The sequence below is a fragment of the Eubalaena glacialis genome, chromosome 6 (assembly GCF_028564815.1).
Source record: "Eubalaena glacialis isolate mEubGla1 chromosome 6, mEubGla1.1.hap2.+ XY, whole genome shotgun sequence".
NCBI classification, from domain to species: domain Eukaryota; kingdom Metazoa; phylum Chordata; class Mammalia; order Artiodactyla; family Balaenidae; genus Eubalaena; species Eubalaena glacialis.
The window spans coordinates 84,414,370-84,431,250 of record NC_083721.1 but is presented as its reverse complement, the minus strand read 5'-3'; the positions used below and the strand labels follow the sequence as shown (position 1 = coordinate 84,431,250).

At 46.4% G+C, this 16,881-nt stretch overlaps 1 protein-coding gene across 3 annotated transcripts; it reads left to right on the top strand.

The window, feature by feature from the left end:
- The first annotated feature begins 2,063 nt into the window (after positions 1-2,063).
- On the top strand, positions 2,064-11,167 carry EIF2B5 (eukaryotic translation initiation factor 2B subunit epsilon). Of its 3 annotated transcripts, none has more exons than XM_061194427.1 (16): positions 2,064-2,292; positions 3,393-3,517; positions 4,359-4,544; positions 4,636-4,762; positions 5,273-5,353; positions 5,629-5,706; positions 6,229-6,541; positions 7,427-7,572; positions 7,801-7,960; positions 8,069-8,170; positions 8,352-8,459; positions 8,596-8,686; positions 8,991-9,114; positions 9,831-9,956; positions 10,389-10,499; positions 10,675-11,167. In XM_061194427.1, the coding sequence occupies exons 1-16, from the start codon at positions 2,083-2,085 to the stop codon at positions 10,732-10,734; spliced, it is 2,148 nt and encodes a 715-aa protein (XP_061050410.1). In that variant the 5' UTR covers positions 2,064-2,082; the 3' UTR covers positions 10,735-11,167. The 3 variants fall into 3 exon arrangements, with proteins under 3 accessions (XP_061050410.1, XP_061050409.1, XP_061050408.1); XM_061194426.1 differs by having other exon boundaries at positions 4,636-4,813; positions 7,801-7,942; XM_061194425.1 differs by having other exon boundaries at positions 4,636-4,813.
- The last annotated feature ends 5,714 nt before the right edge of the window (positions 11,168-16,881 follow it).

The window sequence follows — 16,881 nt, the reverse complement described above, 5'->3', positions numbered from 1 at the left end:
TTCTTTCAAGAAATGTCCATTCAAGTCCTTTGCCCATTTTTGTTTCGTTGTTGTTGTTAAGTTTTGAAGCAAAAAAAAAAAAAAAAAAAAAATTGACAATAGGTCGAGAAAGAGTCTCCTTAAGACCCATCCATTAAAACCTTATCCATCCAGCTACCTGTCTACAGAATTACAAGGCCTGGATTTACCACTCACATTTTCAGAGGTGTCAGGAGTCATTTAAAATTTTCTACAATTGGACCTATTTCCCATACCCTCAACACACCCCCACGCAACCCCCTCGTGTGTATGCTCGCACAAATTACTAGTCCTGTTTGTTTACTCACCTATCTTTTCTCTTTCTTCCTGTGGATTTGTAGGACAGTGGAACACCTTCTTCTACAATGTACACTCATTTTAATTGAAAACTTTTACTGAGTTGCCTTCTGCCTTTCCTTCTCCAGGCTAAATTTTCCAAAATCCTGGAGAAACAGTTTTCGCTCAGCGCTCTCATTAACTGGTAGAGGGAAGAAACGACAGACTCCTCGGACCCACGGTGCCTGAGTAACGCGGGCCAAGCCACAGCCACCAGGCGGAAACAAACCTCAGCCCTTGGAGCTCCGAATCCAGACATGCAACGCGGCCATGGGTGGTAACGACGCTTGCAGAAACTTTGAGGAATCGACGGTGGAACTCCGACAGTTCTCGTGCTAAAAGAGCATGGTGCCTTGCTGGCAAGTTCCTTGTCCACCAAAGGACACCCAAGCTGCCTCACCTCGCTTCCACCACGTCCCCAAGGTCCCGCACTTCCGCAGGCCTGGCTTACCCGCTGCAGCCACTGCCTCTTTCCCCATCTGGTGCCGCGCCTCTCAAGACTCGGGCCTTGCGGCTTTCATCCTCCAGGCCTACTCAACTTTAGAGTGTTCGTGGTTCCACCTTTATTTCCAATCTGATTAAGGCACAGAGTAGAGTTTCAGTAAATGCTGATAGGCTGAATGAATGAATAAATGAAGACATCATAAAATAATAATTTTTTATCCACACATGGCAGAAAGATTGTGGAGCTATGCCATCATACGGATCGGGTTCCAACACCAGTTCTTCCACTTAGTAGCTGGGTGAACTTCACCCCACTGAGACTTGAAGAAACGTTTTTTGGGGCTTCCCTGGTGGCGCAGAATCCGCCTGCCAATGCGGGGGACACAGGTTCGAGCCCTGGCCCGGGAAGATCTCACATGTCGCAGATCAGCTGGGCCTGTGCACCACAACTACTGAGCCTGCGCTCTAGAGCCCGCCAGCCACAACTACTGAGCCCACGTGCCACAACTACTGGAGCCCGTGTGCCTAGAGTCCGTGCTCCGCAACAAAAGAAGCCCCCACTCTCCACAACTACAGAAAGCCGGCGCGCAGTAACGAAGGCCCACAGCAGCCAAAAATACATAAATAAAATAAATTTTTTAAAAAAAAGAAATGTTTGTTGAACGAATGAATAAAATGTTCTCTCAGATATGTGTGACGAACTAAGTGCGATAATGCTTGTACCATTCCCCGCCAGGATCAGCGCTTAATACAATTACTACTCTCCCTTCTATTCCACGTTCTGTATTTATGTAGACTGTAAGTGCCCTGAGGGAAAGGAATGTCTGACTCGGTTCTGAGCTCCCCAGGGTGCCGGGTCACATTAGGTGATGAGAATGAAAACGGAGGACCACAATTTTTAACGTGCTAGGGGCGGAGAAGATTACACATCCAGAAAGGATCTGGCCGCTTCGCAAAGACCACGAGTCTCATTATCCCCCAAGAATCTCAGCCTGCTCACGAACAAATGACGGCCGATGATACTTGCAGATGGAGTCTGCAGTCCACAGGACCCCAACCCCGGGCGCCTCAACATGCGGCCACCAGCGCCGCGGGGCCCCACGCCGTGCTCCTCGCTGCTCAGCCTTCAGGCAGGGCTAGGGGAGACGCATGCGCATTCCTCTCTCCTCAGCTCGTCCCGCCCTCCCTTCGCTAGTGCTTCGCATTTCGAGTGCTGGACCTTTTTGTCCCCTACTGCGTGCCGTGTCAGTTTCCGAGCGGAAGTGGTGACTGTGAGAGAAGAAGATGGCGGCCACTGTGGTGGCGCCGCCTGGTGTGGTGGCCGGTCGGGCCAACAAGCGCAGCGGCGGCGGGCCGGCAGGCGGTGGCAGCGGCGGCGGCGGCGGTGGGGCAGCCAGAGGGGCGGAGGAGGAACCGCCGCCGCCCCTACAAGCAGTTCTGGTGGCCGACAGCTTCAACCGCCGCTTCTTCCCCATCTCCAAGGACCAGCCTCGGGTGAGCGCCGCGCGCGAGAGCTGCCAGAGGGCCCGGAGGTGGCGGAGCTAGAGCAAGTTATCTTTTCGGCTGCCTAGTGAGGCGCGGAAGGACTTGTGTCCACTGTCTTTCCCAGAAATCGGGTTTCTCTGGTTAGGAGGAAGGCGGAGAGACCGTCTAAAGCCCTGACGACTGCCTGACCAAGTGAGTGGCTGGCAGATTTGGGCACTCGTAATGCTGTCCACCTCATTTGGGAGGCCTGCAGGGGCTAATGTAGAAGCAGTGCTTGTGAGAAGCCTTCACACGGGGATTCAGTGCCTCAAGAGGAGGCTGCGCCGCCCTTATGTAGAGGAAAGAGAAATTCTTAGGTGAAAGGGACTGTCACCTCCTTTTGCCTCCAAAAGGAAGGTCATGTGCCTAAAAAAAGAGCAGGCTGGTCTGAGCCCATAGTAACAGCTGTTTTGGATCTCTTACAGTGTGCCTTTTTTCTTTTCAGGTTTTGGTGACAGCTAGTGCTGTCAAAAGGAGAACAAAACGGGTTCAGTGGCTGGTTGCCCGCATCCCCAGTATTGTCTAGACACTGGGGAACTGGACTGAGCTAGTCCTAGGGATTGCTGGGTCACTCAGCAGTCCCCAGTTCAAAGAAAAGGACTTGCATTCGGTTCAGGAAAAACCCTCTTTGACTCCCCACTCCCTCTAAATAGTCTAATGGCTGTTTATTTTGTACAGTTGATTGGGGTGGCTAGCCCCTGACTCTTAGAAAGGGATCAAGGAAGGAAATTTTGTAGGAAAAAAAGCATTAGTGGTGCTTAAGCTTCTGGAGATGTAATTGATTTCTATATTATCCTTTGTCAGGGGTAGTCTGCTGTTCTATACCAGCTCTGTGTCTGATGCTAAGCAAGTAGATTCCATGCTTACATCCAAATTGCAACCCATTAGACTCTGATGTTTAGAGTATGCCATGAACATCAAAGGCAGCAGCCTGATTAGTTTGAAATAGGAAAGATAAAGTAAAACTAGTGTTTGAAAATACTGATAGAGGAGTGAAAATTGTGGTTGAAATGGGGGAAAGAATGATACTCAGAGGACCCTCATGACTTTTTTTCGTCTCCTACCCTCAGGTCCTCTTGCCCCTGGCCAATGTGGCGCTAATTGACTACACTCTGGAATTTCTGACTGCCACAGGTGTACAGGAAACCTTTGTCTTTTGTTGCTGGAAGGCTGCTCAAATCAAGGAACATTTATTGTAAGGCTCTGCAACTTTTCTTTCCATGTTTCACCATTTTTTCCCAGTTTCCTTAGGATGTATATAACTAAATAAGAGGACATTATGAGGGAGAAAAATGTGTCTGTTTGGATCCCATCATAAGGTCTAAGGGCATTCTCTTCACTTAGGAGGTGAGCAGCTGAAGCTGTGACAAAGATTAAAGAATAGCATTTGAATTTTTTCTGAATCTCACTTACAAAGTTTGGACCCAATGGGTTTTGCTTTTTATTTAGTGGCTCCAATATGCAAGTTACAAGAGTAATATCTTTGTTTTTCCACTGAGCTTCTAAATATTGAGCTCTTCCTCATCTTTGTATTCCTGGTGCCTAGCTTAGTACCACACACATAGTAAACACTTAACAAATGTTTAGCGAAGTGTTTTTGAAAAAGAGTGAATCTCAGGATTTATGGAAGCTTAGGAAATAAAGACTAGGATATTAGCATGGTCTCCATCAAACAGCTCCTAAATTTGATATGAGCTTTAGAAGGAGAAAAGTGGCATGAAATGTGTGTTCCCAGGATACTTTGTATAACCTAAGTCTCAGCGGGATTTTTAGTTCAAATCCATGTTTAGGGACAGGGGTCAGGGTATGGAGAGGAAATAGCCATGTTTCTCTAACCCATAAAACAAGACTAGTGACAGACTATGCTGAAACCATTAATTATAGTTCATAAACCTCTTTGGAGTCGAGGACGCTGGCAGGAACCCCAAAAAAGCCATAACAAAGGAGTGTGAATGTTGAATGGGGGGAAAAAATAGGGAAGCTCTGCATGATCTTTATGCTTGGCTTACTCATCCCCCTCACCTCCCTTCCTTTAGGAAATCCAAGTGGTGCCGGCCTACATCCCTCAATGTGGTTCGAATAATTACATCAGAGCTATATAGATCACTGGGGGATATTCTCCGTGATGTTGATGCTAAGGCCTTGGTGCGCTCTGACTTCCTTCTGGTGTATGGGGATGTCATCTCAAACATCAATATTACCAGAGCCCTGGAAGAACACAGGTCAGGATGGGAAAACGGTAGAGATGAGGTTTGGGACCAGCAGAGCCCTAAGACTGCTTTTTTGCAACTCTCTCCCTCCTATCCTTTACAGGTTAAGGCGGAAGCTGGAAAAAAATGTATCTGTGATGACGATGATCTTCAAGGAGTCATCCCCCAGCCACCCAACTCGTTGCCATGATGACAATGTGGTAGTGGCTGTGGATAGTGCCACAAACCAGGTGCTCCATTTCCAGAAGACCCAAGGCCTCCGACGTTTTTCTTTTCCTCTGGTGTGTGGGTATCTGGGGTCCTTGAGGTGGGAAAGTGACAGGCTTCAGCAGGAGAGATGAGTTAAAGTCCTTGTAGGGGCTTCCCTGGTGGCACAGTGGTTAAGAATCCACCTGCCAATGCAGGGGACACGGGTTTGATCCCTGGTCCAGGAAGATCCCACATGTCACGGAGCAACTAAGCCCGTGTGCCACAACTACTGAGCCTGCGCTCTAGAGCCCGTGAGCCACAACTACTGAGCCCACGTGCTGCAACTACGGAAGCCCGCACGCCTAGAGCCCGTGCTCCACAACAAGAGAAGCCACCACAGTGAGAAACCCGCGCACCTCAGCAAAGAGTAGCCCCTGCTCGCCACAACTAGAGAAAGCCCGCACGCAGCAATGAAGACCCAGCGCAGCCAAAAATAAAATAAATTAATTTATTTAAAAAAATAATAAAGTCCTTGTAACTTCTCCCCACAGAGCTTGTTCCAGGGCAGTGGAGATGGAGTGGAGATTCGCTATGATTTACTTGATTGTCATATCAGCATCTGCTCTCCTCAGGTGGGCTCCTCAGGGCCAAGGCTGCACATCCAAAGAGTAGAACTTTGAGGGTGTATTATCACCCCCTTAAAAGGCCAGGGTATATTTCTTCTCCTTCTTTCTCTTATCTACAGCAAATAGGTGCTATCATCTTGACCCCAGTATCTCATTGGCAGACTTTTTTGGGATTCTGGCCCATATCCTGCTGTCATGGTGTTTGATAGGTCTCTGGGGGGCTTGTGTTTGCTTCCAGAGAATAGTGCTTAACCTTGGCCCCCTCTGACTTCCCCACACAGGTGGCTCAACTCTTTACAGACAACTTCGACTACCAAACTCGAGATGACTTTGTGCGAGGCCTGTTAGTAAATGAGGAGGTAAGAAAAGGCTCCCAATGCCTCTTTAGAAGAAGGCTGTGATTTTATCTCAACGCTGATAAATTTGGTCCCCCTTTTTTTCTCTCTACATTTGCTTTTTTATTCTACCCATTTTTAGGGCACAATAGACCCTACTGACACACAAAAGCAAAAGATTCATCTGTGGTTTTTGGCAGATCCCCAATACCATCTGACCACCAGTGACATGCTAAAAACATCTCAAGATCAACAGATTAATTACTAAAAACATGAGCATCCACCATTACACATAACGTGAAAGTTTGTTTTCCCTTGGGCAGGGTTGGGGGAGTTTTGGTCCCCTTTTATGTTTTATTAAACCTTAGGAGGACGGAAAAGAGCTGGAGAGGAGAGGGAAGCAGTATATAGAGAAAAGTCTCAGGCCACTTGGCTGTGACATTGAGAGGCAGTAGGAAACTTAAGAAAGTTAGAATATAATTATACCTGGGATGTTCTTTCTCGCTTGCTTGCTTGGGTGACCTCTCTTTTTTTCTCCTCATTCAGATCTTAGGAAACCAGATCCACATGCATGTGACAACTAAGGAATATGGTGCCCGGGTCTCCAACCTACACATGTATGCTGCTGTCTGCGCTGATGTCATCCGCCGATGGGTCTACCCTCTCACCCCAGAGGCGAACTTCACTGATAGCACAACCCAAAGCTGCACTCACTCCCGACACAACATCTACCGAGGGCCTGAGGTCAGCCTGGGTCATGGCAGCATACTGGAGGAAAATGTGCTCCTGGGCTCTGGCACTGTCATTGGCAGCAATTGCTCCATCACCAACAGTGTCATTGGCCCTGGCTGTCACATTGGTGAGTACAGGTGGGGAGGTCAAGCTGGCCATCCTAGGAGCAGGAAGCTGGGGGAACCTCCTGTCTCCAGAAAAGGATACAGAGGGATAGCCTCAGAGAATAAGGAACTAGAGTGGCTGCCTTAATAAAGGAAGAAATAGGGATGTAAAAACAGTGATACTTTAATTTGTGGCCTGTGAGCCTGTTATTGGGTGACTCTTCACATTCCAGGGTACCCTATATTCACATTCAGGACCAACTGAAAAATTAACATGCAATAATAACATCTGTTTAGTGCATTGCAGTTTACAAAGGGCTTCTGCATACATTATTAAAAACCTTGTGAGGTAGGTATTATTTATAGATAAGTTTATAGATAAACGAAAAAGCTGTAAGGTTGTCTCACCCAAGGTCATAGCTAATAAGAGGCAGTGCTAGGACTGGAATCTGAGTGTTCTGATTTTAAGTCCAGTGTTCTTTCTACTCTTAGTAACTCACTTTGGTTATAAGAAAGTGATGCTTCTAATGGAACCACCCCTTTAAAAGAACAACAATAAGATTCTAATTCTAAAATGTACAAGAAGAGGTGGAATAATTTGGTTCTACTTTTAGGCATGGATTTAATTCTAGTAAGGTTCTTGAGCTCAAGGGGTCCCCAGAAATCTTAAGGGTTCTCAGGTTCTTAAGTCCAGTATATAGTCTGTAATTGTTGTGAACCTGGTGGAGGGTAGTCAGGCGTCTCTGGCCCAAGCTTAGAGAGGGAGAGGGTATTCCTGGTGAATTGGGGATGGAGTAGTAGAGCTGGGTGGGAGCTGTGCTGATGTCAGTCAGCCCCATTCTCCACAAACGGCCCTGGTCTGGAATTGGAGCCCTGGGTGACCAGGAATCCTTCCTGTCCTGAGCCAGGTGATAATGTGGTGCTGGACGAGGCCTTCCTATGGCAGGGCGTCCGAGTGGCTGCTGGAGCACAGATCCGTCAGTCTGTGCTCTGTGACAATGCTGAGGTCAAGGAAAAAGTTATCCTGAAGCCACGCTGTGTCCTCACTTCCCAGGTAAGACCTGTTCCACACTGCACATAGCCCCCAAGTTGAGTGGTGGTTATGCTGAGCCAGAAAGGGGCCTTATGTCCACCCAGTCCAGCCTGAATTGAGAGTCCCAATCCAGTGGTTTCATTTGCCTTCTACTTGGCTTGGTAAAAAAAAGTCACTCTGACTTTCAGGATGTACTTTTCCCCAACACACTAATCAGTCTGTACCACCCACTCCTTTTTTCTCCTCCAGGTGGTGGTAGGCCCAGATATCACGCTGCCTGAGGGCTCGGTGATCTCTTTGCACCCTCCAGATGCAGAGGATGATGAGGATGATGGTCAGTTCAGTGATGATTCTGGGGCTGACCAAGAAAAGGAGAAAGTGAAGCTGAAAGGTGTGAGGCTCAGCAGGTGTGGGGCATCTATTTGTGTGTCTCTCTGCCCCATAGAAAAACCAATGTTTCCCCCTAAGGGGTTGGTGCTTCTACTGGGCCTTTGCTAAAGATCCGTGCCTTTTCCAGGTTACAATCGAGCAGAAGTTGGAGTTGCAGGCCAGGGCTACCTCTGGAAAACAGCAGACATGAACATGGAGGAAGAGGAGGAACTACGGCAGAATCTGTGGGGTGAGCTAAGCCTTATTCCTGCCACCCACCTTCTAAATCAGATTATTTTGGGGGAGATTGAACACTTCAGAATCAGACTACTTGTTCATTACTTTATTTATGCAGACAGAGCAGATATATTGCTCTTTGTCAATGGCTCTTTCAATATTTTTCTCTTTTCTCACCCTTTATGGATTCTCAGGACTCAAAATCAACATGGAAGAAGAGAGTGAAACTGAAAGTGAGCGAAGTATGGATTCTGAAGAGCTAGATAGCCGGGCAGGCTCCCCACAGATGGATGACATCAAAGGTAAGTGGCCAGGGGAGCAGTGTCTGGGACAGAAGAGGAAAACCTCCAGTTTGGTTGGTCATAAAGTCAGAACTGGATGACTTAAAGCATCCTGGAGTGATATCAACCCATGAACTTACTCTTGCTTTGATTTTAGTGTTCCAGAATGAAGTCCTGGGAACTCTACAGCGGGGCAAGGAGGAGAACATTTCTTGTGACAATCTAGTCCTAGAGATCAACTCTCTCAAGTAAGAGCAGCTCCTCCTTATTCTCGTCTCCTCGGGGTGATCCCAGGCAGGTGTAGGTTCTCTCCTACTTCTTCCCCAAATAGGAACCTGTTCCCTCGACATCCCAACTGGACAAGGCCGGTAGCATTTGGAGCAAGGAGAACATTATGTTTTTGCCTCAGCATAGACTTCCTCCTTCCAAAGCCCTCTCTTTCCATGATGTTCCATCTTACTTTCTCTCCCCCAGTGTCCTGCCAAAGTCATAGTCCTACAGTATGCTGAAAGGGCCAATGAAGGCCCTGGTGTCACCCCAGTCTCCCCACAGGTACGCCTACAACATAAGCCTGAAGGAGGTGATGCAGGTGCTGAGCCATGTGGTCCTGGAGTTCCCCCTGCAACACACGGATTCCCCACTCGACCCAAACCACTACTGTGCCCTGCTGATTCCCGTAAGCAAAGACTGGGGCTGGGTACAAGGGGTTGGGTGGAGACAGGTATACATCCTTACTGGGCTTGACTTTAAAGGAAATCAGGAGTAGAAGGTCTTGTGAGATAATATGTTACTTGTGGTTCCTTTCTCCTTGCCTCTGGACACAGATTAGGTTCTAGAGCAGGTTTGGCTGGTCCAGGGGAGTCAAGTTAGGTTCAATACTGAGTGGCCTTTGAGATTCCAGTATTCAGACGGTACTAGACCCCAAAGGTATACCCAGAATAGACCTGGACTGTCATATTGTCTGACTGAAAATGATTTGACCCAGAATGAGGTGAACCTTTAGGCTGGAAACAGGTATTCTGAGGGAGCCTGCAGCATCTGACCCCCTTCACCTTCCCTAGGAAATTTCTTTTTCCCCAGTCCTGACTGCCAGCACTCCCAAGTCCCTCTGACATAATTCCACAGGGCCTGTATCATCTCCCTCTTGTCTTTTTTTTTTTTTTTTTAATTTTTTAATTTTTGACCTTGCCATGTGACTTGCAGGATCTCAGTTCCCCAGCCAGGGATTGAACCTGGGCCATGGCAGCGGAAGTGCCGAAATCTAACCACTAGACTACCAGGGAACTCCCCGTCTTGTCTTGAAAGACCCATGTTATCAATATTGATTTTCTTTGCTGTCCAGGTGTAGGTGCATGCTCAGGAATATATTGCAGCTTCTCCTTTCTTCCACAGTTGCTCAAGACCTGGAGCCCTGTTTTTAGGAACTACATAAAGCGTGCAGCTGATCATTTGGAAGCATTGGCAGCCATTGAGGACTTCTTCCTGGAGCATGAAGCTCTTAGTACTTCCATGGCCAAGGTGAATACCACCTCAAGCCCCACAGTCCTGCATTTACTTTGAAACAGGCCTTGGTGACCTCCATGGAGACACAAAATAGACTGACATGAATCCGTATGGAGTTTGGTTAACAGCTTCATCCACCCCTAGTGTTGTGCTTATTGCTGGGATAGTACAGCTTGGAGCGAAACTAGTAAGGCAACCATTTGGAGGTTGCCCTGGGAATGTTCAAAGCACTACCCAGCAATAGTTCCAGAAGTCAGACCTGTCCCAGTATCACAGTGAACAGCTCATTCTTACCTGTTTTGGAGGAGGCTGCTCCTTGTGTAGAAGGAGGCTGAGGGCCTGGTAGAGAGGCACTAGATCTTGCCTCCTCTTCCTCCGTTATCGGTTATGTCTCGCTGAACCCTGCAAGGCCCCTGAGATCTCATCTCCTCTGCTGGCCTTCTGCAGGTACTGATGGCTTTCTACCAGCTGGAGATCCTGGCCGAGGAAACAATCCTGAGCTGGTTCAGCCAAAGGGATACAACTGACAAGGGCCGGCAGTTGCGCAAGAACCAGCAGGTAAGTCAGGCTGCCTTCCTGTCACTGCAGTGGTTGCCTGGTTCCCTGGCTCCTGGCCTTAGACTCCAGGTGGTTAGTCCCTGGGACTCTGGTTGTTAGAGCTGTTTATCTGCTAAGGAGAAAAGGAGGGTTATGTGCCCCTCCCTCAGTAGCTCTCCGCTCTGCTTCCTTACAGCTGCAGAGGTTCATCCAGTGGCTAAAAGAGGCAGAAGAGGAGTCATCTGAAGATGACTGAAGTCGCACTACCTGCTCCTGTGGGTGTGGTTGATTGCCCTCCTGGTTTCTGGGCCAGGGCAAGTGAGAGGCTAGTTGCAGAAGGATGAGTGACCACCATCTGAGCTGAGACTTAAAGGAGCAGAGGCTGGAGCTACAGTATTCTTCCCACCGCCAGCAGCCATGTGCCTCCCATCCTGATTGGGGAGTTGAGATGAGGGAAGTTGGGCTGGATAACAACTCTGCCTAAGGAGGAGCTAGGCAGGCCCTGCAGTTAGAGGAAGGCCAGAGGAACAGCTTTGTGCTCTGGTTTCCCCTCAGGGAACAGCAGAGAGCAGTTGGCCCTCTGTTGCTTGTATTTGTTAATATTAAAAAACAGAGAGGGGTATATTTGGTTTCTGTCCAACTCTGATGATCAGCAGTTGAAGTAGGTCAACAAAGAGTTCTCAACCTCTGATGTGGTAGCCTTTCTTAACACCTGGTGGAGAGGGAGAAGAGGGGTGTTAATGGCCACTAGGTGGGACTGTGGTGCCTCGCTAGTTGACCATTGCCATGGCCACGGAGGTAGAGGGCCTAGATTCTTTTCCAGACTTTGTGGGCCAATTTGTGGTCCTGGATTGGTGTGCCTGAACCTAGTTCTGTAGAGAGTCCTAGTCCGAACACTTTTCTGTCAGAGGGTGATGATGCCAAGCATATGTAAAGTCCATTAACCACTGCCAGTCTGTCACATGCTTTGTCCATTTGATCCAGTACTACTGTCAGGGAAGCTGGGCTACTTTTCATCTTATAGATAAGGGAATTTGCTCAAGGTCTCATGACTCTTGAGGGGTAAAGCTAAGGACTTGAGCCTCATAATCCAGAATTCTTTTTCCTTCAGCGTATTCAGTGTCTCAGTGAAGGGAAATTGCCCCCAGAGGCAAACACAACCCCAAGCCAGCAATGGTATCTTAAGAACAGAGGAAGAACCTGTGAAATGGGCTGTCCCCTAATATTGAGAGAGTATCTACTGCATGACAGACATTTTTTTAATATACATTTATTTATTTATTTTTGGCTGCATCGGGTCTTAGTTGCAGCATGCAGGATCTTTCGTTGCAGCGTGCGGGCTTCTCTCTAGTTGTGGCATGCGGGTTTCTTCTCTCTCTAGTTGTGGTGCGGGCTCCAGAGCACGTGGGCTCTCTAGTTGAGGAGCACGGGCTCAGTAGTTGTGGCACACGGGCTTAGTTGCCCCGAGGCATGTGGGATCTTAGTTCCCCCACCAGGGATCGAACCTGCGTCCCCTGCATCGGAAGGCAGATTCTTTACCACTGGACCACCAGGGAAAGTCCCCAGGCATTTTGCTAAATACTTTTCATGTGTTATTTTAGTTAACCTTCACATCAGCCCTATGAAGTAGGTCTTATCCCCATTTTCAGATGAAGAGCCTGAAGTTCATAGAGGTCCCGTAACTGGTAATTGATAGAGCAAGGATTTGTTATTGGACTCTAGAGCTGGAATTTGTCACCTATATTGTCTCCTTTAACCTCAAACATGAGACAGGCCCTTCTGTCTCATCTTTTTGAGCTCTTTGTTGCTTTCCTATAAACCTTACTCTGTTAACACTTAAACTGTGGCAGATGTCTTTGGTAACAAGTGGCCCTCCTGGACATCACAGGTAAAATGGTTGCCTTTCTTCATTTCAGTTGGGTGGAGAGGAGTAAGATGAGGAAGGGGATACTGAACTGTACTCAGGGGTATGAAGGGGCATTACTCAGTATTTCTAAAGAGGGAAAAACAGGCTGGCCAGGGTTTGGCTTAATTTACTTTTCTTATTCAGTAAATTTCAGTTTCTCCTTTGTCAAATACAGGACCTAGTGACTAGAGAGCATATGAAGGTTATGGCATGGACCTAATAGGGGCAGTTAAATACAAGCAACTGTAGGGTACCTCTGATTTATACCTGATGGGTGGCAGAGATCAGAAGTGGCCTATAGAACTTTTTAGGAGGAAAATATTCCTTCTGGTTGCAGTGATTAGGGAAGGCTTACAGGATTGTGACACTTGAGTGGCCTAAAAAATAGAAAGGGTAGAGGGAACATTATGAGCAAAGCAAAGGGTTTCCATTTAAATATGGCAGATTAAACACATGGGCTTTGGGGACTTCTCTGGCGGTCCAGTGGTTAAGACACCGTGCTTCCACTGCAGGGGGCACAAGTTCGATCCCTGGTCCTGGTTGGGGAACTAAGATCCCTTGTGCTGCGGAGCAGCCAAAAAAAAAAGAAAAAGGAAAAAACTCATGAGCTTTTTACTCCAAAACCACTTTCAAATGGTAACAAAGGAATTCTTCAAAAAAGGCACGTGACTCAATGATAAGGAAAACAGAAGGTGACAACAATGAATGAGAGACATCAACATTTTGGGGAAAAAAATAAATGGAAGGGTAAAAGTTGACCTAGCAGAGCAGAATGAGATGGGCTCTACCTGCTGAGGTGGTTATTAACAAGAAGCAAACCAGTGTGCCCTTCTGAACCCAGAAAAGGCTCAGCAGAGGGGGTAAGGATTGGGGCTGAGAACTGGGGGTGGAATGGAGGCGAATCAGACAAAGATCTGTATGAGAAAAAGCTCCCCCAGGTCCCCACTTTATCTGATCCAACCAAGTGATTACCCCTACTTCTCCTCTGCAAGAAATGGGAGATTTAGTCTGGAGAAATGGTGGGGAGGAAATTTTCAGAGAAATATTTATGAAGCTTTCCTAAACCCAAAGGTCATGAGTTTCTACACTGACAAGAGCCCATGAGTGCCCAGCATAATGAACAAAGTAACACCACGAAATTTCAGAACCTCAGGGAAAATAAATCTTTAGAACCTCTGGATTCGATAGGAGATGTGGGGATGGGATTGAGGGGCTAGATTGAAAATGAGGGATTAAATGAAAGTATATGAGTGGTAGGGCTCTGCATGTCAGCACACACTGGCTTATACCCCCAGGCCAAAACTAAACAATTGCAGACAAAAGGCCTACAAATACTTACAATTTTGTTTCAAAAAAAAAAAAAAAAGCCATCTTTCTTCCACTCACCATACACTGAAGCCTGTTAGTTAATAAGCCTGTGTACATGGACAGAACTTCCAATCAGATTTTTAGTATCTCACTCTTACATGTGAATAGACTGTTAAAGGCCACCAAACATTTGAAGAAACTTCCAACATATGAAAGGCAGAGACCAAAACAGAAAATTGAAACCAAGGAAACTGACAAAGTAGGGAGCTTTTTGAAAACTTTAGGGGGGGAAAAGGCTATAATTCTCAAAACTCAGGGAAAATATTGTGTCTATGAATCAAGTGCTATGAAAAGGAAGAATTGGAGAACAAAAGAGCTCTTAGAAATTAAAAAACTATGTGAAGTTTCTTTTCCTACTGAGAACTGGAGGCCTACAGAACCAAATAGAGAAATTATATGTCTATCCTTATATACTTACTGAATTTTTAATTGTGAATATTTTACCTATACAGTTGGATAGGGGAAAGTTTGGAAATAATGTTATGAAAATCTTACAAAAAGGTGAAATCATTTGAAAATAAAATGAAATGGATGGTAAAGGAGAAAAAGATAAAAGGATCAATCCAGAAGATCCAACATCTAACAGGAGTTGCAGAAAGGAAGGAAGAATGGTAGTGATGTTATTAAATACTTAAAGAAAATATTGTTGAATTTCTAGATGGGTAGGGCTCGCCCAATGCCTAGCACAGTGAATGAGCACCAAGGCACATCACCAAGAAATTTGAGAACCCCAGGGATAAAGAGAACTTCCTAAAGACTTACAAAGAGTTAAAAACAAGTGCCTAGGAAAGAGATCAAACTGATCACTAAATAGCAACACTGGAAGCTAGAAGACAATGGAGTGATGCTTTCAGGATTCTGAAGGAAAATTACTTTCAACTCAGAATCATACTTTTCATCTTTTCAAGTTTCTCCCCAAATTTAAATTTTTTTTCAAAACAAACAACTTTTTATTGAAGTATAGTTGATTTACAATGCTGTGTTAGTTTCAGGTGTACAGCAAAGTGATTGTTTTATATCAATATATACTTTTTTCAGATTCTTTTCCATTATAGTTCCCCCCGCCACAAGTTTTTATTTCCCATGCTTTGAAGGGGAACTACCGAAGGATGTGCTTTACTAAACAAGGAGTAAAGTATCCCAGAAACTGGGATCCAACACAGAGGAGAGGTAAAGGGATTTCTGAGAATGATGCAGAGAAGTCCCAGGATGACAGCTGTTCACAGGCTGAGACAGCCAGCAGTGCAGACCAGAGCAATGGAATGGAAGCCCCCAGGAAAGAAAACGGATTATCTAATACATTTGACCAAATGAGTAAAATATGAATTGAGAACTATTAAATTATGTGGAAAGATTTAGTGATAGGTACACTATAGAAAAAAAAATGAAAAAGCAAGGCAACGATTAATGCCCGGACTTCCTGGTGGCGCAGCGGTTAAGAATCCACCTGCCAGTGCAGGGACACGGGTTTCAGCCCTGGTCCAGGAAGATCCCACATGCTGCGGAGCAACTAAGCCCGTGCACCACAACTACTGAGCCTACGCTCTAGAGCCCATGAGCCACAACTACTGAGCCCACGTGCCACAGCTACTGAAGCCCACGCGCCTAGAGCCCGTGCTCTGCAACAAGACAAGCCACCGCGATGAGAAGCCTGCACACTGCAACGAAGAGTAGCCCCAGCTCGCAGCAACTAGAGAAAGCCCGCGCACAGCAATGAAGACCCAGCGGAGCCAAAAATTAATTTTTTTTAAAAATGATTATGCCAGGAGGAAAAGTTGTAAAGGAAGCATTTATTCATAGTCAAAATGTCAATACTATATTATAAGTAATATAAGTACTATATTATCTTAACCAAAAAATGTGATCTTATAATTTTAAGAGGTTAGGAGGAGGTGGAAGAAAGGTAAATCCATCAATCAAAATTGGAAATCAATAATGTCTAGAATGCATATATCAAGAAATAATATGAGCTAAAAAAAAAGTACACTGGGGTGGGGGGTGGGGAGGGAAATGAGACAGAGGACTGCTGTAAGTTTTCTTAATATTTGTCTATGCACACATTACTTTGATGAAATTTTAAAGTAGAGGGAAAGGTATGAAATAAAAATATACAAGGTGTGTGCAGGGGCTGGCAAGTAGGTTGAATTGCTTAAGTCAAAACTTTAGTCAGGATATAATGAAAAAAAGGCTGTAAAGGTAGGTAGAGGTTAGATTATGGAGAGCTTTGAATATCATGCTAAGGATATTTGGAAGGCATTGCGGAATGTGGAGAGGTTTCTGAGTTGAAGAGGTGTCTGAAAGAGGTCCTTCATCTTGAAATGCTAATTTGGCAACAGTATACAAAATGGAGTGGGAGAAGCCCATATTTGTTACTGTGGCCTAAAAGGACCTATGTGGTCTGGTCCCAGTCTACCTTTACAGCCTCATCTACCACTATCATTGTAGTCACAATGGCCTTCTTTTTGTTCCTCAAATTTGGCAAGTTTATTCTTGCCTTGGGCCTTTATACTTCGCTGTGCCCTCTGCCTAGAATGCTCTTCCCCCAGACCAGACCTTATAGCTGCTTCCTCATTAGTTCTAGGTCTTAACTGAAATGGAAGAGGCCTTCTCTGACGACCCATATTACTCTTTCCCCTGTTATAGTTCTGGCTTGAGACTTCATGTCCCAGTCTCACACGCATCTTCATTCCTGTACTCATTCTGCATTCAACCCATTTATTAAACCACTGCTTTACACCTAGGTACTGAAGTTATAAGAAGGAATCAACTCGATCTTGTTCTGTCCTTAAGGAGTTGTTTGGTAGACTCAGTGATAGCAGCTAAGCTTCTCAACAGACCCTAAAAGGCCATGTCGAGGTCCCTTTTCTCCAGCGATACATAGTGAAAACCGTGCCCCCCCCGTCCCTTCTCAGAAAGCAAAGCGACCCCTACATTACATCCCTCCCCAGCTGCAGAGAAGCAGCCGATCCCCCTTGGGTCCAGAGCCAGGGCCTTGAAGACTCCGGGAACGCGGGCTGGAGAGATCTGCCCTTCCATCCTTGGGGGCGTAGGCGACCGCCGTCACGCTCCCCTTTGGGCCTGGGACCACAGCGCAGGAGCTGAGCACCGCCCGGTGGCTGGGCGGGGTGT

Excerpts from the sequence above, each read along its gene's own strand:
- EIF2B5 (XM_061194425.1), top strand. The coding sequence starts at position 2,083 with ATGGCGGCCACTGTGGTGGCGCCGCCTGGTGTGGTGGCCGGTCGGGCC. Across the intron at positions 7,573-7,800 it reads GCTGTGTCCTCACTTCCCAG|GTGGTGGTAGGCCCAGATAT; the intron begins GTAAGACCTGTT and ends TTTCTCCTCCAG. Across the intron at positions 10,500-10,674 it reads AGTTGCGCAAGAACCAGCAG|CTGCAGAGGTTCATCCAGTG; the intron begins GTAAGTCAGGCT and ends GCTTCCTTACAG.